The sequence below is a fragment of the Patagioenas fasciata genome, chromosome 1, assembly GCF_037038585.1.
Source record: "Patagioenas fasciata isolate bPatFas1 chromosome 1, bPatFas1.hap1, whole genome shotgun sequence".
NCBI classification, from domain to species: Eukaryota; Metazoa; Chordata; class Aves; order Columbiformes; family Columbidae; genus Patagioenas; species Patagioenas fasciata.
The window spans coordinates 202,141,167-202,164,579 of NC_092520.1; the positions used below are offsets into that span (position 1 = coordinate 202,141,167).

The following is a 23,413-nucleotide window of genomic DNA, read 5'->3' on the forward strand; positions in this document are numbered from 1 at the left end:
AGTCTTTAATTTGAGATGCCTTTTTTTTTTAATGGAAATTGTCACTATCATGCTACATTTGTTTTAGCTGATGTCCAAGCATCCTATTGTCACCATCCATCAGGAAGCAGAAAGAACCTTTCATGAATATTTTTTATGACTATTTTGAAACTTGGAATGTTTCTGAGATCAATGAACTTCTTAGCCTTGACTGCCAAAACTGGTGAACTGCTAATGAAGATGTTAACCAAAATCCTGGTTCCGCTGGAAGCACAGAACAAAATCACCATGTTTACCAAAAAAGGAACAGCATTGTGACAGAGAATTCTCAAGCAAATTTTGCTTCTGCTGCTCTGACACTGATTCACGTGCATCTGTTAGCTGGAAGAGCTTTAAAGTCATGAATTGATGCATATGTTCAGTGTTTGAATGTGGTTTAAGGGGAAAAGGTACTTTTCATTTTTCTCTTTTTTTCTCATCTGTGCTGCAAGAAAGAAGACAAAGTCACATAAAGGTTGGTGGCAGCTTTTAAATATAAATACTAAGAATCAGTATTTCATATATTTCTTCAATGGCATTCTGACATCTAACAATGCCACTCTAGAAAATATATAATTTTCCAATTTCTTTTGCTACCAAGCTTTTTAAAATTGTCTCCTAAATTAGGTTAAATGGTAGGTATAAACAAGACTCATTTTTTTAAAAAGTTGATAAAACTTTAAATGAAATATTGGCTAGAAAAGCTAGTCTAGTAGACTAAGATAGATTTTTTTTTTTTATATGAGCACAAATTTAAATTCTGTTCACCTACACACACTGTAGTGTGCTTTCTACTCTTACAAAGTATGATTATAAGTATATTTTTGCACAGTAACCATAGCAGTGGTTAATTTGTTTCAGCATTCTTCAGACATGTATGTGCTCTATCAAAGATGTACAAACCTTAGCACAGCTGTTGAACGTAAACAACATTTTCAAACTTAAGCTGATCCTGGCACACTCCACTTTACATGCTTCAAAGGTTCCTGGCACAACAAAAAAGCTCTATAAATGTGTTGGCACAGACAGCAAAGACAGATGTTGCCTCCACCCGCAGGAATCGAACTGCTAATTAAATAAACCTTTTTTAACTTAACTGCTAATTAAATAAACCTTTTTTAACTTTGTTGGTATGGTCGCTTGGGGAGTCACCTAGGGTTGATAATGTGTCTGTAAGCTAGAGTCTGGGTTTTATTCACCAGCTTTCAGCAAGCAAGAGTTTGCCGAGGGAACATTAAACTGATCGGTGGTTGTGATAGCTAAATTGGTTGTTCCAACTCCTATAAAAAGCTGTAGAAGAGTGGCCTGAATTTACAGATGCCTTAAAGCCACAGGAATGGGAACAGAGCCAGTGTAATATGCTCTTTCTATGGAGAGATTCTTGTTACTGCTTGCAGGTGACATGGTGAGGAAACAAGGCCAGGAGCTGTTGCATGTGTTCATATTGTCACAAAGGAGGTGGTATTTCTGTTTGTTCCTGAAAAGCGCATTTGAAAGCATTTCTGATGTGTTGTTTCCTCTATGCTGTTATAAAGTAAGTGCAGATTTCATGCCATACAGAGGGAACGCATCTCCTTAAAGCTGTGAGACTAGGAATAACCTTCAATCGCAGCACCTGCTGGCATTTTTTGCCTTTTCTCAACAATTTCTGAGACTTAAAAAGGCAAGCATGTTGCTGCTTTATGTTGCAAAGCGGTCTTCCTCTTCCCCTTTTCTCACCTGAAATATGTATTTGAGATCTGATGTTCCAAAACAGGGTGATCTTGTACTGAAATTGTGAGTCTACCTGGCCTCGGCCTATGATCTTTAGGTCAGCACAACTGTGTGGTGAGGAAGCCAGAGCGATGTTCACCAAACATGCATTTGATAAAAATGTCCAGTGGTGGAGAATCATCTGTTACACAGATTAGGTTACTTTGAATGTTAAAAAGGTGATTTCTGGTTTCCTTATTCAAAAAACCTGTGTCCTCCTAATGAACAGAGCCTTAAAGATTTGCATGAGAAAGAATCCTTATCTTTGGGTGTAGCATGTAGAGGCTGAGCTGCAGAAGTAGGCAGAGAGCCTTTTATATTCTGTCCAAAGAAATGAAAGAGAATTTGTTTCTCAAAGCAGATCCCACTTCTCTGTAAAAGTCATTGACTCAATGTAGTTGCTCAAAAATAAACTTGTAAAACATACTTATTGTTTTCTACTGTGCAATTCTAAATGTTGGCATACTATTTCATTAGTAGTGTAGCATTAATTAGACTTACAGTTTATCTTGATTATATAAATATAATTAGGCAATTTGGGATATTTTTTCAAGTATTGATTAATTTCCAAAAATATTCTTTTTTACTGAGATCGGAAAAAATTATTAAGGAAGGCTTAAAAATATTATTGACCCACATCCAGTTCTCATGACCTGTGTGAGGGTTGGACTTGATACATCATCTTAAAACATTGTTTTCTGGTTTTGGTTATGATTGAGGGTGATGGCCAAATTCACTTTTGGCAGAAGTATTATAATTCCATGAAAGTTTCGTTAAAGCTGTTAATGAAAGAGATCAGTTTAGTAAGTGGAAAGTTTGCCTTTAGCAGGGCCTGTTGGCGGGTATTGGTTCAACCATTTGTTTTTGAAACTTATTGTCAATGTCTTCAGACCCATATATACCATGTTATTTTTCCCTCATGTCCTGAAAAAAAGATCACAGAACACACTTATAAAAATACATTTCAAATATCTTTCTTGGTAGTCCAGTATTTAGTGCTTATCTTGGTTTTTTTTCTCTGTGCATCCTTCCTGTTTTGTTTTTCCTATCACAAGTCAGTCAGAGAAGCTAAGTAAGTTTGGTACCTTTGTTTGTTTGTTTGATTGATTTTGGTTTAAGTTATAAACATGATGTCCTAGGTACAGATTGAGAACCATACTAATTTCCTTTGAAAATGGTCACATATCTTCCAGTTTATTTTCCACCGAATTGCCAAACTACCTGTTCACAACTCGCGCTTTGAGTTTGACTGCAGCATTTCCTCAGAAACACCATCAAGGAAACAGATATTTGCATTAAAAAAAAAAAAGAAGAAAAAAGTTAAAAATCACTGCTTTCAGATCTTCTTTTCATTTCTTCTCTGTTGTTGCCTTTTTAAAATTAATTTTTCTGATTTTTTTTGTTGCTGTTGTTTAAGCAATGCATAGAAAGCCAAAAGATTACAGTCTACTTGGCTGATTACATAGAACAGATGGGTTTGTGCCTTTATTCTTTGGAAAAACACCATAGGAATTTTGATGGCAAACCCACTGTTAGCAATCTTCTTCACTGAAATTCGCAGTTTAAATATTAGCAAGATCAAATCCACGAGGTATTTTCTGTAAATTGAAAGATGTTTTGAATTATTAAACCTTAAGCAGAGACCAAATGCTTTTGTTTGTATAAAAAATTGTATGCTTTAATTTGGGGGATTATTTCTATTGACATGCTTTGATGAAACTCGCATGTGACCTGAAAGGTTGCGCGTAGTACGAAAACCAGATGAGTTTGCTTCTCCTCTTTCATGTTAAAGATACAGATAATGTAAACTCTTGATTTAGCAATTACTTTTTTCTCTTCCAAAATATGAATAGTTTCAAAAGGATGTCTAAGACTTCGGCCTTTGGTATTATCTGGCAGCTGATGTGTCATAAAATGGATCTCTTAAGGACTGTCCTTACAACCAGTTAGTCTCCTGGCATGTCACATAGTCATCTTTGTTGGTCGTCTAAAGTTGTATGTGTTTCTTCAGTTTTTGTAGAAAGTCAATAAAACAAATGATGAGATATTAGTTTTTTATTTTCCATAAACTTCTATGACAGTAGTACAGCTTTAACAGTGTGACTTAATTTTATGGCACCAAGGAAAAACAAAGATAATGCTTGCAACAAGTAGCTGGAGTTACACTTTTTAAAACTAGTACACATGGATGGGGACTTAGTTACAACAGTTCCAGGCAGGTAATATTCACATTTGTGTAACCACATTACAAGGCTTTTCTGGATTATATTAGTCACATTTGCTTTTTTCTGTTAAAATTTTGGTGTTTTATGAAGTTTCTTTTAAACAGGATATAAAAAGGGCAGTTTCTCTTGTAAGAACTTAGCAGGTAAAAGACATTTTCAAGTAGAAGCTTGTAGATACCATAAGTCATACTTAGCTACTTACCATATAATGAATAGGAGCAAATTGTGCATTTCATGCAAAATTACTAAATATAACCATATACAATTAGATATTTGCTCTTCTAAACAATACTTTATAAGTTGCTTTTTTTTTTTTTTGGTTTAGACAATCCTTTTTTATCCCAAAATAAATATTCTATAGCTTCAAAACATGTTCTCAAGCAAAGATTAGACATCTTGCAATTAAAATTTTCCATTACTCTTTAAAAGTGAAATACAAAAAACCAAACTGACATATCCTAAACCACACTGAATATCCTTCAAAGTATTTACTTCCTTAAAATATATATATTAATATTTTACAATTTAGCTATTGCCACTGTTGCTCACTTGCATAACTTGCAACCATAATATTTCTCATTCTCATCTTAAAAATGGGTCATGTTTGTAAGGTATTAGGTCAGGTGCATACTTAGATCTTATTTTGTATGTTTCTTTTAACCAGAAAGGCTATGCCAGCAAACACCACACTTTAACTGGTAAAGAAATACAGTCTTAGTATAGATTATCTCAAGATTGACATAAGCAATATAGTAAAAATAGCCTCTTGCTAAGATAAATTGCATCTCTGTTCAGAAAGCTGGTCACTGTAATTAGAGACATGTCCTCTTTAGGGTAAGCAATAGATCCATGTGGTCAAATTTGTGTTCGCCCTTTACAACATGAGCTTTAATAATAGTATCTCCAATTTGCACTTCCTGAAGTATTTGAAAATTGGGTTGTTTCATTTGTGATATTTGAGAAGAACAAAGTCTCTCACATGTTCTCTTTTCTGTTTACACTTGGCCAAGGGTTTGCTCATGTTTCTGTGGCTACAAAAGGGGTACCCAGGAAAAGGGGAGAACACAATCTTTTTATATCTTACAAAATATTTATAATCTTTTTTACAATTTGAAGGTCTAATGGTACCTAGAGTGAGAAGAACTTACATGAGAGCTTTTGTCCCTTCAAGAGGTATCTTGTAACATTTGTCTTACCTAAAAGGTACAGGAGAAAGCAAAACGGCACTGGAAACACTTTTGTATGTATTCAGAGGGATTAATGCAAAGACACAGATTCTTCTTGGTGGGTCTTCTTCCTACCTGTCTACCTGACTATATCAATGCGCAATAAGCTATGTAACAGCTCCTTTCTCCCACGAACAAAAAGTAGGACCTTGAGCTTGAATGGAGGAACCAAAATGAGCAAGAATGTTGTCTTTCATTACATTCTCTCTACATTATTTCCACTTGCTTTTATTCAATTATTTCACCAACTTCTTTGAGTAATCTTTGATAAAGTGCGTAAGATTTGCGAATCATCTTCCTTCTCTAAGTTTTCTTCAAGGCTTTTTTTCATGTTTTTGGGCAAACCACGTGGTCCTCTGTTTCCCAGTCCTTTAAAAACAGTAATTTGTAGTAGTTTTCCTAATTTATATTGATATTGCCATGGTATACCTTTGAAGTTGTGAAGGACAGATGATACAAAAAGTCGGGCTATTCCAGAGAGACTAATTTTCATTCTAAGTGTTGAAAAATTTGTACATTATCAGTTTTACCTCTGAGTTATTTTGTGTTTATTCAGACACAATTCATGGAAGACCATTTAAAAGTTTTAAATCATAGAAGCTGGTATATCACAGTCAGTAAAAGCACCAAAAGCAATGTTTAGAATATTTACATAACAATACTAAGGCTTAGACTCTGCTAAGTTTTAGCAAAAACTGTTCAGAAACATCTGTTCTGTTTTTAAGATGTTACGTGGGTCAAACCATCTCTCAAAATTTATGTGGAATATGTTGTTTTGTCTAGAAGTGTTTTATGCCAAACATAACTGAATACTTGAATTCTGAGTATAATACTGAGTAAGTATGATTTTGAGTGCAATCCAATGCAAGCTAGTTAAAAGAAAGGTATAGAATTACTGCACAAAACTTTTGGGTCTAATCATGATTTTTACCGATTTAAAGGCTTGCCTATATCCACTGGGAATACCATCAGACATACCGTGCCATGTACCCCAGAAAATGCCGTTGCGGACACCTTTGTATTTGTTGTGGTAGTACTTGCCATTGAGGTTGGCGGACAAGCACGCGTCGAACCACCAGCCCGAGCTGTAGTACGCTCCACAGTTTCCTGACGGATACCTGTCGTTGTCCTTGTCTGGTGTTGTGAAGAACTTTTGATCGTGGTTGTAACGCTTGCTGTAGTGAAGGGCATCACCTGCTGTGCCGCTGTAGCCGTGAACGCTTAGGCGGTACTTTAGGTATTCATTGGCCACATAGAAATGTTCGTATTTCGCATACTCTCTGATACCGTTGAAATCTTCAAGTTCAATTCGCAGTTGCATTTCCTGGCTCTTTGTCAGGAGGTGAATTTTGTCATTCCCCAGCCAAAACTCCCTGCTGAGGTTCCCAAAGCCGTTTTTATAGTCATTCCAGGTTCTGTTAAAGTTTGTGCTACCATCCTGCCGCCGTTGCAGCACCGTCCAGCCGCCTCCGTGGGTTTGCATGTCACAGTAAACTTCAAAGCTGCCATTTCTGGGATCAGGGCTAATCCTGTAGATTCCGCTACTCCTTCTGCCTGCTATGTAATAATCAGCACAGTCTCTCTGCATTATTTGTATAACTGGTGGAAGAACAGATAGTGTTAGAATAAACATAATTTCAATTGAAAAATAAACACATTTTTTACCCAGAACTTGGATTGGAGAGACTTCTACATAGGAAATAGTGTCACAGCAGTTTCAGCTCTAGGTAGAAACTGTGTTTTTCCCATTAGGTTTACTCTCTAACAGGTGCCACCTAGGATCTCCATATCAGAGAACTGTCCAAAAAAGCCAATTTAAATTATGTTTTGTACCAAAACTGTCTAGGATGCAGCATTTTCGTTGTCTGCTTTCCCTTTTCTCCTTATCCTTTCCTTACCTCCTGTAAATTCAGTCTGATTTCTTCAGTTCATATTTCTAATGCTTCGTGTGTATGTTCTTGCTGCTTTATATATTTAAATGTATACTGTTGCATCCTGTCTATAATTAAAATCTTCATCTGGCAGCATGTCAGAGAAAAACTTTGTCCATATGGGAATGACTTTAACCTGGCTGTAGTTCAGTCGACGTCATTTGGTACAGAACATAACATTGTTAGGAATGTTTCATGTATTGATGTTGACTGCACTTTAGGAAGCAGGAAAAGAGCAATAGAATTGTCTCATCTGTTGTAATAATACTGTGATTCCTAGAAAGATGAAGCTAGAAAAGTGACGGTGCTTCCTGTGTATGTGACTTTGCTGGCTTTACAGTAAGGAAAAGTTTTATCATCTACCATTAACACAGTGTCTTCCCAACAATGGATGGTGTATTTTATTCAGAAGAAAACTACACCCAGGTTTTTCCTGCACAGTGAAAATCCATTTTTGATCCACAATGTCATCCAGTAACGACATTGTGTTCAACAGCATGGTATTATAATTCCAGGTACCTAAGTAAGTGATAGAGACCTCTCAGAAGTTCTGAGTTAAGAGCCAAAACCAAAATGTTCATTTCTATTGCAGGCATGGATTTATGGGCATGTTCATTTGCAGACTTGAATTGCATATTTTTCCTAGAAAAATGTAAGCAATTAAATTGCTTCTTGAAAGGGAGGAGTGTTCTCAGGCTGCAACAGGGGATATGACTCAGGACTCCTCATGTGCCAGTACAGAAAACTGGACACCTAGGACAGCAAAAAGGGTAGGATTTGAAGGCTTAAAAGCCATCTCTAAATCCACAATAGATTCTCATTTGTTTTGTGAACCTGGTGTAAGATCTTTGGTGGATTAAGTCTCAGAGCAGATATTGACAGAGAATATACATTTCAGCTAAAATGCTTCTATAATCCAATTCAACTACTATTGAAATAAATTTTTCTGTTACTTTCAGTGGAAGCAGGAATAACTACTGTATAGGAAAAGGTTGTAGCTGTTGTCCTTGCTAGTTTTTGTAGTGTATGTATGGCTGCTACAAACACTTTTAGCATCAGTTACTGGAAAACATATGGAATATCAACATGATCATATGCTATGAACTGTACCAAACATTTCAGTAAGTGTGAGAAATACCTTAAATTAATATAGTCTGTTATGAAGTACTGTACTTGAATTTGATTCATTGCACATTGTCAATATACCAAATATCACTCATCGTTTTTGTGAATGCTTTCTATCTGAATTAAAGTAATTGATTTATACTTATTTATATCTGATTTAGGCAGAATGTTGATACAGTAAAAGCATTGCCTTTATTATTATTCATTTGCTCTTTTCACACTTGCAAGAATTTCAGCTGTACATACACTGTACCATCTGCAGATCCTTCAATTTTTAATATGGGTAGACAGAAGAACAGTTTTATTTTAAGCTTGAATACTAAGTAACAGATCCTTAAAATCTGTAAAGCACTCTGATCTTTCCTTGCTTTTTCTCTAGAGAGCCCTATCCTCTTATATAAAATGCCTGATCATCATTTGTATGGTATCTGAGTGATAGAATACACTGACAATCTTGTGAATATTTATTGCCTTCAAATATTTTATATGTGAAATAAACGCATTATGAATTTAAAAAATCTTCCTTTAATAACTGTCAACGTTAAAAAGAAATTATTAATTCTATTTCTTAATTTTAATTAGGACAATTAAAAAGTAATATAAAACCTGTTTGTCAGTGATAACACCTGTTTTTTATATTGCTTAGATATGGGATTCATACTAAGGGTTTAGTATTAAAATGATGGTGCATACATTACCCTCTTGAGAAGTGCTGTTAGTAAGCTTTTTTTAGCCAAGCCTTTCAGATATTTGCTGTGATGGTAGAAATATTCTTTTATTACCCATCTGTTTAAAAATTTTACTAGATTCACTCGATGTGTAATAGTGACTTGCAGATCATTCCAGAATAGTTGCAGTTTCACATTGAAAAAAATCAGTTTTCTAGGGCACACCTAGAGAAAATATACCCCTTGTCATACAAGGAGAAAATATATGTAGTTCACTGATGTTCAGTATCCTTAATGAAGGGTACTAGGGTGTAAAACAACAGGTGAATTTTTCATATTTACTAGCTGAAAAGAAAAAAAGTCCCTTGAAACGTCGTGTTTTAAATCCCATAATAAAGTCCAGTTCTAGGAGGAACTGAACTGAGCACCTGCAGCTCTCAGTAACCCTCTAGTGGCAGCTGAAATGTTTTACAGGAGTATAAATACACACTAAAAGAGCAAATACTTAACTTGTGTAGTTAACAGCACAGCTAGCTAATTAAAATACATTTAAAATTGTATATCTAATATTTGTAAAATGCACAGAAGGTTTATACAGGCAGTAAGAATGAAGAGGTTACATACCAGGGCTTGGCTGCATTGCTGGACATTTAGAAGAGCATTTGTTATCAAGGCTGTTCACAACAAACGTCAGATTAGCAACTTTGCTGTCAACATAGTGCTCTACATTATTCATATTTATGAGGCTCATCTTCTCTAATCGGCCCTGCAGTGTCTGAATCTGGTTCTTTGCATTTTTTAGACTGGTTGCCATTCTGTTAACTTTGCTTTGCAGCTCCTTTACTCTGTTATCTTGGATTTTGCTGTTTTCTGCTGGAGTGTCTGCATTAGGTAGCAGGAATTCGTTACTACTGTCTCTTTCTTGGTTGTCATCTGCCTGCAGCTTGCCATCTTGGCAGCATTTCTTCAGCTTGTTCACTGCTTCTTTAAGGGTCTGCACTTCTTTGAGAGTCTTCTCAAGCAGTCTGAATTCTTTGGGTAACTGCATGGTCATCGGAGGCAGATTTATCTGATATGGACAGTCCTCTCCTTCGTCACATTTCCGATTAGTTTTGAGCTTTATAGGACAAGTCTCGGTAACTTTTCCTTCTGGAGCATCCTCTTCATCTTCTAAAACAACTGCAAAGACATCTGTTAAAGTAAGGAGAGCTGTCTTCAGCAAAACTAAGTAAAGGAGCAGCTTCATCTTCGCAGAGAAACCAGCAGTATGAGGAAGTATGCAAAAGTGGAACAACTTTATAAGGGCAGCTTGAAGCCTGTGAGTTATCAGACTGCCTACTCTGTTCTCAGAAATGGGTGGGAGTGCTTGCATCACGAGTGATTAATAGCAGAGCAAAGTAGGTAGTGCCTGCAAGAGCAGCATGTTTCAGTGAGGATTCCTGACTCAGAACTAGTGTATGTAAGCAAAACAATGAAATGCATGTGTGCTGATCGCTTGTGCAGTTTAATTTCATTCCTTGTTGTACACGGATTTTCTTTCCAGGGAAAAAAAACCCCACGCTTGGCTCTGTGTTGTAAGTCTTCTAACATCTGCTTCTTAATATTTGCATTCTAAAACTGCTTTTCAAAACTAGACTATAGTTTTACCACAGCAGGTGGAAAAGATGAAAAGCAGTCACTTTCCCAGTTTGAGGTTTATCACAGCAATAGCTTCACTGATACTAAGTCCCCTTCTTCCTAAGAAAATATAGCTAAATACATGTATTCATGAAAATTATTTAAACCCCAGAGCATGTTGAAACACACATGTAGTTTTGGTTCCAAACATTTTTCAGGATAAAGTCACAAAGAAAGAAGGATGAGCAGCATTTTCTTCCTATTTTGCTTGCACTGCTTAGAATAGCTATCTGGAATATTCATGATTTGTATGTGACATCACAGTTAAAATTCACTGTTATCTGATTCTGAGTACTTCTTATTGAACACTTATAAGTGAAGAGAACTTAAGACAGCACTCCACACCACCTTGGATGCTTGGGGTCCTGGTTGTTGGATTGATTGTCCTTAAAACCCAGAGCAAATCCTGGTGTTCTGAATAATGTCCTTAGTTCTCGAAAGCAGGGCAGGGAGCTAGGCTCATCATTTTGGAGTATTCTTTTCTGTATTCCTGGTCTTTGGTTCCTGCTTTTCTTGTTATTGTGCCTTGTATCAGCTTTAAGAGTTAACCGTGTACTTTGTATGACTAGTGACACCGAATGGAATACTTCAGCTCTAGGTGACAATTGCCATGTACTTCCTCATGTTTGTTCTGCACACACCTTTACCATTCTCACATGGGGCCCATGCAGTTTTAATCATCTGTGTCATTTTCCTTGTGCCCCAAAGTGGGGCTATATGGACATGTTTTAGTGCATTCATAGCTCAGTCCAGAGCCAAATAACTTGCATGAGTAAAGGATTTTACACCAGTTCTTGTTTAATTAGTCCAACCTGAACCATTTATTTCCCTAAACCCTATTTGAAATGATGCATAATACAGATTAAACATTAAACAGACATTAGTCACATGCATACTCCGTAAGTTCATGATCTGTGGAATGTTACCAGCTTTTATAGAGACCACAGGCTTGTATTGATAGCACAGGAGAGAGGCTTGGTAAAAAAACCCTTCTTGTTCAGCCTGCTACAACAATTCCTTCAGATTCCTGCACAGCACAATGTACTTTCTTGGGAAGTGGGTTTTGAATCTACTCTTCCCATATTCTAAATGAACCTGCCATGGTGCTTTTAGTTATGTGGCAAAATGATGTCTCTCTCCCTTTCAGACCATGAAAGTTCCCCAGCAGTGAGGTGAAAGACCCCTCTCTGGACTGCAGTGTGAATGTAAGACATTTGTATCACCTCAGTTTTGTTAAAAATGCATCAAAACTGAAATGTTTGTAGCAGTAGATTAAATGTATTAATTTAATTTCTGAGTAAAATTTTAAAATATGTATTTGATTTATAGGTTCCTGTCAGTGTTACAATCAGGTATTGACAGAGCCTTGTTCTCCTTTATGGCTGTTAAATTGAGGAAAGCTGTAGCAGCCTCTTTTGAGGGGCTTTAGAAATATAGGGTTCCTTAAATCCTTGCTATTTGGGAAGCCACATTCCCCCCACACTGCTGTTTGTTCAGCTTGCAGTGAACTCTGCTATCTGCTGTGTGACTGTTGAGGGGACAAATTATTCTGTATTTGTAAAATTAATAATAAGTATCCTTGGTAGACCACATCTTATGAATTGCCTTGAGATGTTTAAATTCGTAGCAAATATTGTTGTAATTTATTACTGTTGTGCTGCATTGAAAGCCTAAAAGTAAAGCCTTTGACACAGTCCCTCACAGCATCCTCACAGCTAAATTGAGGAGGTGTGGTCTCGACAATAGAGTAGTGAGGTGGGTTGCAAACTGGCTTAAAGAGAGAAGCCAGAGAGTGGTGGTCAATGGTGCGGAGTCCAGTTGGAGGCCAGTATCTAGTGGAGTGCCTCAGGGGTCAGTACTGGGGCCAATATTATTCAATATATTCATTAATGATTTAGACGAGGGAATTGAGTGTACTATCAGCAAGTTTGCTGATGACACTAAGCTGGGAGGAGTGGCTGACACGCCAGAAGGCTGTGCCGCCATCCAGCGGGACCTGGACAGGCTGGAGAGTTGGGCGGGGGATAATCTGATGGAATTTAACAAGGGAAAGTGTAGAGTCCTGCATCTGGGCAGGAACAATCCCAAGTTCCAGTATAGGTTGGGGCATGACCTATTAGAGAGCAGTGTAGGGGAAAGGGACCTGGGGGTCCTGGTGGACAACAGGATGACCATGAGCCAGCACTGTGCCCTTGTGGCCAGGAAGGCTAATGGCATCCTTGGGTGTATTACAAGGGGGGTGGTCAGTAGATCGAGAGAGGTCCTCCTTCCCCTCTGCTCCGCCCTGGTGAGACCCCATCTGGAATATTGTGTTCAGTTCTGGGCCCCTCAGTTCAAGAAGGACAGGGAACTGCTGGAGAGGGTCCAGCGTAGGGCAACAAAGATGATTAAGGGAGTGGAGCATCTCCCTTATGAAGAAAGGCTGAGGGAGCTGGGGCTCTTTAGTTTGGAGAAGAGGAGACTGAGGGGTGACCTTATTAATGTTTATAAATATATAAAGGGTGAGTGCCATGAGGATGGAGTCAGGCTCTTCTCAGTGGCAAACAATGATAGGACAAGGGGCAATGGGATCAAGCTGGAACACAAGAGGTTCCACTTAAATTTGAGAAAGAACTTCTTCTCAGTGAGGGTAACAGGCACTGGAACAGGCTACCCAGGGAGGTTGTGGAGTCTCCTTCCCTGGAGACATTCAAAGCCCGCCTGGACACATTCCTGTGCGACCTCACCTAGGCGTTCCTGCTCCAGCAGGGGGATTGGACTAGATGATCTTTTGAGGTCCCTTCCAATCCCAAACATACTGTGATACTGTGATACTGTGATTAGAACTGAGTGACTTCAAGAAGAGCAGAAATTTCTAGTGATGCTGAATGTCAAAGAAAATAAAGTTCAGAATGTAACATGAAGTATCCGAGCTTTTCAGACATCTTTGTCCTGACACATTCATTTTTGATCCCTTATATATCTAAATTTTCAGATACCTACTTCTTCTGATGGATGACATTTCTGTAATCTTGCGATGCTCTGCTGTCCTCCTGATTTTGTTATTAGTTGCTGTTCTGCTGCTAGGCTGCCAGCAGTCTGGTGAGAGCCCAAAAGACCCATTTCTCCATCAGATATCTGTATCTGTATCCTTCTACACTTTATCAGGTCTCTGTTCATCCTTCAGAAACCCAAAGTAGTATGCTACAACCTTTTGTGTGTTTCGTGCCCCCTATCTTCCTTGGGATAATTGAAGTAAACTTTCAAAACTGAGTTTTTCACAAATGCCCTCAGAAGGGGCACTGAGCAATCTTATACTGTAAGATGCTGATGGAGCTTAACTAATAGCAGAAATATCAGACCAGATCAAAATAGAGAACTGCAGTTTGCTCTTTGTTTATAAACAATGTTTCTTCCCAGATGGAGCTTTTCTAGATCCCTAGAGTGTTCTATATAATACTTAAAACTTTTAAGTAGTTAAGCAATCACAAAACCCAAAAGCCAATCTTTGTCAGCTGTGAAAGGATTTCACTGAGTAACAGCTGATGACCACAAGTGAGAATTTTCTGCCAAGGTCTTTTTTTGGTTAAAGGTCATTTTCTTGTAGTTTTTCATCTCTTAGTCTTCTCTTTTGGAATTTTTCCTTACAGATGTGTCTTCCTAAAGATAAAGAAAATAACTGAGAGCTTATGATATTCTTAAATTCCACTGAATATTTTAATTCTGCTCCCAGAACTATCCAGTGGTTTCAGGGTTAAAGAAGGAACATATTTTTGTCTAACAGACTTATCTTAGGACTGTTTATTCAAAGTTTATCACAAGCAACATGAACCGTTTCCCATGATTTTTTAAAGTAAGTTTTGTTGGTTGTTGCTGTTGTTTTGGTTTGTTGTTGTTTTGGGTTTTTGTTGTTTATTTTTTGTTCGTTTTTTTTGTGGATTTTTGTTGTTGTTGTTGTTGTTGTTTTGTTTTGTTGTTTTTCCTGGCAGATAACAGAACGTAGATCAAATAGAAAACCACAAAGTTAAGACTGTAGGCAGACATTAACTTAACTAGTGACAATGGCAATTTAAAACACAGCACCTTGCCATGTCTTTGTTTTCTGGCTTTGTGCGGGGAATTAACATTTCCTGCAGCAGATTTCTGCAAAACATCCAGGTTTGCATAAGCAGTTTGAATGTTTGGTATGAACAAACCTGAAGCACATCTTGGCTCATTCACATAAAACATTTTGGTGGCAGAGGTGGGATGAGTCAAGATTCAACTGCTGCTGTAGTATTCTTGATGTTTTCATAGACTTCAGTGATCCTGTGATACATTTTAGCTGAGAAAGAGGGTGAAAAGTAATGGGATTATTCTTCATTTTTTTCCACAATGTGGAATATATTCCAGAAGTCCATACTAGATTCAAATTTTGATTTAGGATTATTTTGATTAATTCAATTATTTTCCTTTTCTAATTCAGTAGTCACTCTTCATGTAAACAATCTTTATGTTGCTGCTGGATCATGGGCCTGCCTTTGCAGCTTCCTCATGTGTCTGAGAACACAGCAGAGCACAAAAAGGAAGGCAATCCTCTCCCATTTCATTTTAGCTGTTAATGTTCTTACTGAGATACAGATTACATAGAACTAGTAGCCAGGTGGTTTCCACATCTGTTTAAATTGGTCTTCACTTTATTCATAAATTCTGTCAACTGACAGAAAGGCAACACTGACACAGGGCATGTAAGTAGCAGATAACATATTTATATAGGCAGTTGTAAATGTAATACATATTACAAAATTCATGTGGTCAAAGAATATCTCTCCTTCTGTTAAGGTGAGGACAGTATTTGCCAAGAACAAGGTCCGTGAAACTAAGTTCCTATTCATTCTGTTTCTCCTATGACATCTGAAGATCTGTCTGCCCAAAATCTAGAATTTACTGCTATTTTTTTTATCTGTTGCCACAGAAGACCATGTAGTTGGCCAAGTACATGGAGAAAATAAACCAGAATGCACTCTTAAGAACAACGACGTACCAAATACAAAAGCCTCTCCCTGCTATGTCTTTGCAGGAAAGTTCCTTTTTGATTCCTGCAAATCCTTCTCCAATAAATGCACTGTACTGGTTGCTCAGTGTCCCCCTTTGAGAACTCATGGTCAAACAGGTGACAGCAGGAAAGCGATCATCTCCTTTCCTGAAATGCTTTTCTTACTGTTCTCTCTGCTTTTACTGAGCCACACAAGATGCAATAGGCCACCAGATGCAGTATTTCCTCATCCAATGTACCATCTTGATGGTGGCTGATTTTGATATTTTCCATGCAGGGACTGCTTTTTCCCATGAACTGGGGGACAAAACTATTGTTATGAACTATGCCTTGGGAAAGAATTCATGATATTGTTTTTCCTAGTTGTTATTTGTTAGTTTTAGAGAGCTCTTCAGCAGTTTATTTTTCATTAAAGGGTGCCTGGCTGATCCATCTGTAATTTAAAAAGTAAAATTGTAGAAATTCTGTGTAAGGCAATAAAGTGCTAGATCTACTGTAAGTAGGTATATTGTTTTTCACATATGCCTTTACTCCACTCTCAGTTTTGCCTTGCTCATGTACCGTCATCTGCTTTTTATGTGAAATACTTTCTAGTAGACTGTGAGCCTTTCAGTGGTATATCAGTATCAGTATATCAGTATAAAAGACTCCTTATCAAAATAAACTAAGTAGGTACTAATAATTTTTTGGGCTAATTGTTTTTATTGTTTGACTTTTGTCTTCTGAGTTACTGCCTGGTTGTATGTGGAACAAATGCAGCCAGGTCACTTCACTGTAGACAACAAAGTTCAAGGAACCATAAACCTTACGCCATCACTTTGTGAAATCATGATACGGTGTATTTAAAAAGTACATGCTATCTTCTTATTCATTGCATTTATGGGTTTATTGGAGTAGGAAAGGACAAAATAATTTGTGAAGCACTTTGTGAAATAGAAAAAAATCACTTTGTTAAATTGTTTAAATTCTTTTATCTTCAAATTACAAATGGCTTAGAAAGGTGTTGGGGGGTTTTTTGTTTGTTTTTTTGGTTGGTTGGTTTTGTGTGTGGGTTTTTCTGTTGTTGTTGGTTTTGGTTTTGTTTTGCCCTGTAAAAATAGTTCTTTTAAGGGAAAACAGATTTACATACAAATGTGATTTTAAACAAAGGTAGTTGTTACTTTGGCATAATTTTGCTCATCACAAATATAAGGAGAGAAATGCCTGACTGCATTTGTGTAACTGATAGCCTTATGGGTTCAGGGATAGTAATTTATCACCTAAATTAAATGTTGAGAAAACACAGTGACAAAACTTTTTCCACTTGAAAGGCTGTAAATGGGCTTTTCCTGAGGACTTCCTACACTTATCCTCAAAAATCTACTGCCTGTCAGTGTGTATGTAGTTACAGATGACAGGGATTAAACCCTACTTGTTAACTCTAATGACAGCATTAATTTAAAAATCATGCCACATTTTTCTTTACCTTCTGCCATAATAACCTTTCTCCAGAATAATGACCGATTACTTAAACAAGGCATACGCTTCCCTAAATGTCTGCAGTGTGGCTATTCCTGTCTGTACTTTAAATGTTTCTCAATCTACAAAAGGGAATGCAGAATTGCATTGAAATACTGATAACTACAGTTTATGGTGTAACTAAATATTTACAGTATTACTTTAGTTATTTTTATCTTTTTGTCTTAGAATACTTTGAAATATGCATCGAATCCTGAAATATTGTTGAGTAGAGACATTCTAAATTACTATAGAAAGGTTAGTCTTCTATAACTCTGTATTAATATTTGAGGCATATTGAAAAATGAGTGATGTAAATGACTGAATAAAAAGTGCAAATATGATAGTATTTGGACATATATAAATTGTGACTGAACACTTTACATCAAAACCAGAGTTTAAGTCATCTAAGCATCGGATGCATAGTCTGAGCTAGTTCATCATCTTTGGGTCCTGCTGTTGTCAAAGACAAGTAAGAGCCACACTGAGGATGTTTCTTTTTTCTTATAAATCCTGGAAAGCAGTCTGAAATAATTTAATGAGTTGAAGTTGATTATTAAAAAGAATCAGAATCTTGAATACACTAGCTTAATTATTATCCTCTATTCTGACATCTCTTTTTCCTTCCTTACACTTCCTAAAGTCTAAATGCAATACATTCCAATCTTTAACTGCATGATTTGGAAAAAATATGCAAGTGAGACCAAGTAAGATAGTCAATGTTTAGACTCAGGACTTCAGGATAAGTCAGTATCTTCTTTCGGGTTAAAAATAGAGTGAGCTGTTGGTACATCAGACTGTCTAATAACTGGTGCAATGTTTATTCAGCCACTTCATCCTTATGCAGTCACTGCATTTTCAGAGTTTGACAGGACAGGGCCCTGAGGCAACCTCATCTGACTTTGGAGCCAGTCCTGCTCTGAGCAGGATATTGGACTGAGTGGCATCCAGAGGCTTCTTGCAGCCTCAGTTTTTCTGATTCTGCTCCTGTCTTGTGATATAGGAAGTTTATTTTTTTCTTTACTACATGTTGTAATAAAAATGGTGTAAACAAAACACTCTGGAAAATGCAAAGAATTACTCTTTTTTAATATGTAGGGGGGTCTGCACAGATTGGGGGGGTGGATGGAGTGGGAAGTAATTGCTTTCATTCTTTGCCATTTAAACTTTACATATGACCTAGAGTTTATGTGGAAAAAAACCCTACCCTATGTGGCAAAATGGCCTGTTACACTATTTCCTCTACCTGGAAAACTGTTTTCTAATGCAGTCTGATTTGAAAAGATTTTGATGTTTACCTTGTGTTGCAAAAGAATATTTGAGGGAGAAATTCTCCTTCAGTATAGATGTTAAGGAAAATTTTCACTAAGTTTTGCTAAACTGGACCAAATTTCATTGCTGTAGAAAACCATTTGGTAAGTACACATGGTTTAATTTACATTAGCCTTTAACCGTTTTCCTAAATTGAATTTTAAAAGAAAAAGCTTGGAAAGTTCAATTGGAACAGTTCCAGTTGGTTTTAAATCTGTTTTTTAATGTAACAAACCATGGAATAATTATATCAGTTTTTTTGTCAACAACATTCAGAGTTCTGTGGTTCTGGCTTTAACTGACTCAGGACTCCTCCCTGTTCCAAAGTCAGTGGGAATTTTCTCAGTGGCCAATTCCAATAATGAGTTTTGTGTTCTAAGAAATTGTCTCCTTTTGTGGTATTGAAGTGCATGCTTCAAACCCATGCAGCAGAAGTGGTGAAAAAGGTAAAAACTGTCCTGCATATTGTTTGGGGAATCATATTAAATTGTCACAGAAATCCTTAAGACCATTAAATTCTTTGACACCAGGACTGGTAGTTTTTAGAGGGTTTTTTGTTTGTTTTGTTTTGAGATAAATCCATTGTTACATGGGTTACAAATGCTAACGGTATAGGTTTTTAATTTTTGTGCCTTGATTTTTGGTTGCCCCATCTTGATAGCAAGAAGTAATGAGTGGTCATAGAAATCCTCAGAAATTGAGAACAATGTAAACTATTATATTTAGCCATTTAGAAGCTAAGTTGGTATAATGCATTTCTCTTCATTTTATTGTTAGTGCATCACTCTCAGTTCTGGTTGATGGCAAGTGATGCTCCTTGTTTTCCATTTCTATGTGGACAGTTCTGCTCTGCTGTAGTACGGGTGCAAGCTCAGTTATAAACTTAATCTGAGCGATGGACTGAACTTGAGGAGAAAGATTCAGTTCCTGTAGTGCATTACTACGGGTCCAAGCTTTTGTCTAGGTAATTTGGAGACACCAGGCACAGGTAAGCCCAACACCAGCAGACATCTCTGGCTCCCCCCTTCTAAAGGATGAAATGGATTCTGTGGAGACTTATAGACAGCAATATGGATAGAAATGCAGGATTCATAACCTGGATTCAGCGTGCTTGCACCTGCTGCCCCTGGCAATGTAGACATAACCCTTGAAAAGTCAATGGGAGATGGTGTTGCCAGGGGATACAGAGCTTTCTATTCAAAGAGGAGCCTTTATCCTTTTTCTTCCCTGGATGTTTCAACATTTAGATTTTATCCAAAACAGGTAAGAAAAGCTCTTCAAATAAACAGAGAGAAAATTCCAAACTTCACGCAGCAGACTGGCCAGAAGAACCATTTGTCAAGTGTTTAATACTATACTGAAATCCTGAGTATATACAAACTAAAAATATATTAGTTCCTTTATATTTTTATGTTGTCTCTTATTATAAGGCAAGAGAGTTGTTTGATGAGACCTTTCAGATGTTTGAAATAAACAACATTAATATAAAATGTTGGATTATTCTATGTGTTAAAATAACATTAAGTGCAGTCACAAAGTCTTGTTACAATTACAAACCCTACAGCTTAGAGTGAAGAGGTAGAAAGTGTTGTTATTCCACTTGAACTTAGAATACATTTTAGTTGTTTTATAGTATCTGCAAACATAATTAGAAACACGTGTTAGCTCCGCCGTTTCTCCAAAATGCAGAGATTCCAGGCACTGTTGAAATTAAGTCTTTCCTAGGAAGCCTTCAATAGTTTCACTTTCATAGTGATTATCAGTAACTGATGTTAATCAGCGTTTTCTTTGTGATGGCTATATTTGTCTTCTGTGCTTTTCTTGATGCTTTTTATCCAAAGAGTGTGAGGAGTCAGACCAACATTCAGATTGCATCATCTTTTTAAGCTTAAAATTTGGCTTAGTCTTATTTATTTCTGGAAAGTCTCAAAAGAAGCTTAAAAAGCCTTGAAATTCAGAATGGGGAGCGTCAAAGTTCTTAGAGTTCTTATTTGTGTCACATTTAAGTTTCAGAGAACTGATTTTGAAATTCCTGGTGAATCCCTTGGTGCATTGCTTTGAGCTGACCATCAAAAAGGATTGAATATAGTCTGTTAAAGTGGTGAATGTAAAAGCCTACTGCGCTTCATGCAGGGGTGAGGAGGTGTTGATGTGGTTACTCACAGATTTCACTAGTTTTGCTCAAATGGCAAAGTATCTTATTTATCAGATGGGTCCTCTCCCTTCTGTGGTTTTAATTTCCTTCCCTTCCATGTTCTGACATACTCTCATTTTTACCAACATCTCATCTACATCTGTTTTCCAGTCTCAAAGAACCTACTGTGATCCTACACCCAGGGCTAGTGGACCTGCCATCAAGTAAAATCTTCCTCCACAGTCTTTATCGTAGCGCAGGATTATCCAGTATTTTATTTCATGGGACTTTTCACTGATTGAAGGAAACAAAGTTGTTTTGGAACTTGGTTTTAGGTTTGGTTTGGTTGTGTTTTGTTTTTCTGGTAATGTAGCCAAGCTTCAGATAGCAAGGTAAAATGAAAAAAATGTAACCAAGTTAGACAATTACACTCATGTTAATCAGTTAAATGTGAGTGTAAAGTAGAAAGAAAGGGTAACTCAATAACATAAAATAAACACAACAGAAATTTTCAAGTAAGAGAGAAAGATACAAGTAAATCCAGTAATAAAATACATACTTCCGTACTTTTTGTGTAATTACATTTATGGCAGTATGGGGAAAAAGAAAGCAAAAAGTTGCCGAGCAACCATCCCTTAGCAGCCAAGTTTTCATCCAACTTTCCAATAATTCTCCATTTAGATAAGTAATTTTTTTTTTTTCCAGATGATCTGTAAGTTTTGAGTGAGTTTAAAACTGCGTGGTGTCCCAGTTCATTGTATAACAAAAAAGAAAAGCTAACAAAGGCAAAATATAGTTAAGTACAACTGACATGGAAAGGAACTGGAAAGCTTAGCAGTTTAAGAAAATTTACCTGATCTGGGATTACCTGTGCAACAAAATGATCTCAGTTCTTTCCAGGGTATTCTGATTAACACAAGACTGAAAAAAGACATCCTCAGTTCCCATTCACAACCTCCTTTTTTTCTCACTACTCCATCTTTTCACTCATTCTTTTCCGTGTTGCAACATAATTAGTTGAACTAAGGAGAACTAGTATTTTACTTACCCCAGCAAAGTAAGAGCTTCCAAGTAATAAAATGAGCTAAGAGTGTGTCTTGGAGTGAAGGGGGAGGAGTGAAATGTAACTTCTTTTTTCAAGTTCTCTTGTACACAGCATTTTTTTATAGAAATGTGGCTAATATAGATCCAATGGTCCAGAAGAAAATTACCACAAACCTTCATGTACAAATGTTACGTCTCTCTCTGTATACATATGTATATGTCTAAATACTGTTGGTTATTTCCTCATAAGTTGTTTTATTTGTGTGTTCTTGAATTATGACATTTTTTGAACTAACTTGCAAGCTTACTTCCTTAAGGTTGAAATCTGGAAGCTCCAATACTCATTACAGTCACTGCTGCCAAAGTATACTGTTTTTTTGAATTAACTCAGTGCTTACTCAAACGTCCGTTACTTCAAATCACTTGTTTTTACCAATAATGAAACAAGTTGATGAGTGAGACAGCTAGGGAAAGTGCCCCACCGGACCTGTTGTTTGTGAACAGAGAAGGGCTTGTGGGTAGTGTGGTGGTTGGAGGCCACCTCGGGCATAGCAATCACAAAATGATCAAGTTTTCAGTTCTCAGAGAAGTAAGGAAGGGGGTCAGACTTTGGCTTGTTTAGGAGCCTGATTGACAGTCTCTTTGGAGGCAGCTCTGAAGGGCAAAGGAGTCCAGGAAAACTGGACATTCTTCAAGAATGAAATCTTACAGGCACAGGAGCAGGCTGTCTCCATGTACCAAAAGACAAGCCAGAAGGGAAGAAGACTGACCTGGCTGAACAGAAAGGTTCAGCTGGAACTCAGGAATAAAAGGAGAATTTATGACCTTTGGAAGAAAGGGCAGGCAGCTCAGGAGAACTACAAAGATGTCATGAGGTTATGCAGGGAGAAAATTAGAAGGTGCCAAAGCCAAGGTAGAACTTAGTCTATTTACTGCCATAAAAGGGAACAAAAATGTTTCTATAAATACATGAACAACAAAAGGAGAGCTAAGGAGAATCTCCATCCTTTATTGGTGGATGTGGGGGGAAACAAAGTGACTGAGGATGCGGAAAAGGCTGAGGTACTTAATGCCTTCTTTGCCTCAGTCTTTAACATTAAGATCAGTTGTGCGCCAGGTACACAGCACCCTGAACTGGAAGACAGCGATGGGGAGCAGAATGAAGCCCCATGATCCAAGCTATACCACTTGGACACTCACAAGTTTATGTGGCTGGGTAGGATCCGCCCAAGGGTACTGAGGGAGCTGGCAGAGATGCTCACCAAGCCACTTTCCATCATTTATCAGCAGCCCTGGCTAACCGGGGACGTCTCAGTTGACTGGGACACAGTTGGCAAAAGTGATGCCCATCTACAAGAAGGGCCGGAAGGAGGATGCAGGAAGTTACAGGCTTGTCAATCCGACCTCAGTGCCAGGGAAGGTTATGGAAGCAGATCATCTTGAGTGCCATCATGTGGCATGTACAGGACAACCAGGTGATCAGGCCCAGTCAGCATGGGCTCATGAAAGGCAGGTCCTGCTTGACCAACCTGATCTCCTTCTGTGACAAGGTGACCTGCTTACTGGGTGAGGGAAAGGCTGTGGTTGTTGTCTACCTGGATTCTAGTAAAGCCTTTGACACCATTTCTCACAGCATTCTCTTGGAGAAACTGGCTGGTCATGGCTTCGACAGCCATACTCTTCACTGGATAAAAAACTGGCTGAATGGCAGGGCCCAAAGAGAGCAGTTGGTGGCCGGTCACAAGTGGCGTTCCCCTGGGTTCAGAATTGGGGTCAGATCTGTTTAATATC

The 23,413-nt window shown here is 37.5% G+C and overlaps 2 protein-coding genes across 3 annotated transcripts in view; one reads left to right on the plus strand and one right to left on the minus strand.

Annotated features, from left to right (window-relative positions):
• CCDC146 (coiled-coil domain containing 146) overlaps positions 1-23,413 on the plus strand; it is an 81,084-nt gene that overhangs the window by 13,741 nt on the left and 43,930 nt on the right. The gene's annotated exons all lie outside the window — the stretch shown is intronic.
• FGL2 (fibrinogen like 2) lies at positions 3,811-10,317 on the minus strand. Its single transcript, XM_065844028.2, has 2 exons — positions 9,570-10,317; positions 3,811-6,820 (listed from the first exon to the last, which is right to left on the minus strand). The coding sequence occupies exons 1-2, from the start codon at positions 10,315-10,317 to the stop codon at positions 6,114-6,116; spliced, it is 1,455 nt and encodes a 484-aa protein (XP_065700100.1). The 3' UTR covers positions 3,811-6,113.

Excerpts from the sequence above, each read along its gene's own strand:
- FGL2 (XM_065844028.2), bottom strand. The coding sequence starts at position 10,317 with ATGCAAGCACTCCCACCCATTTCTGAGAACAGAGTAGGCAGTCTGATA. Across the intron at positions 6,821-9,569 it reads AGCAATGCAGCCAAGCCCTG|TTATACAAATAATGCAGAGA; the intron begins GTATGTAACCTC and ends TTCTTCCACCAG.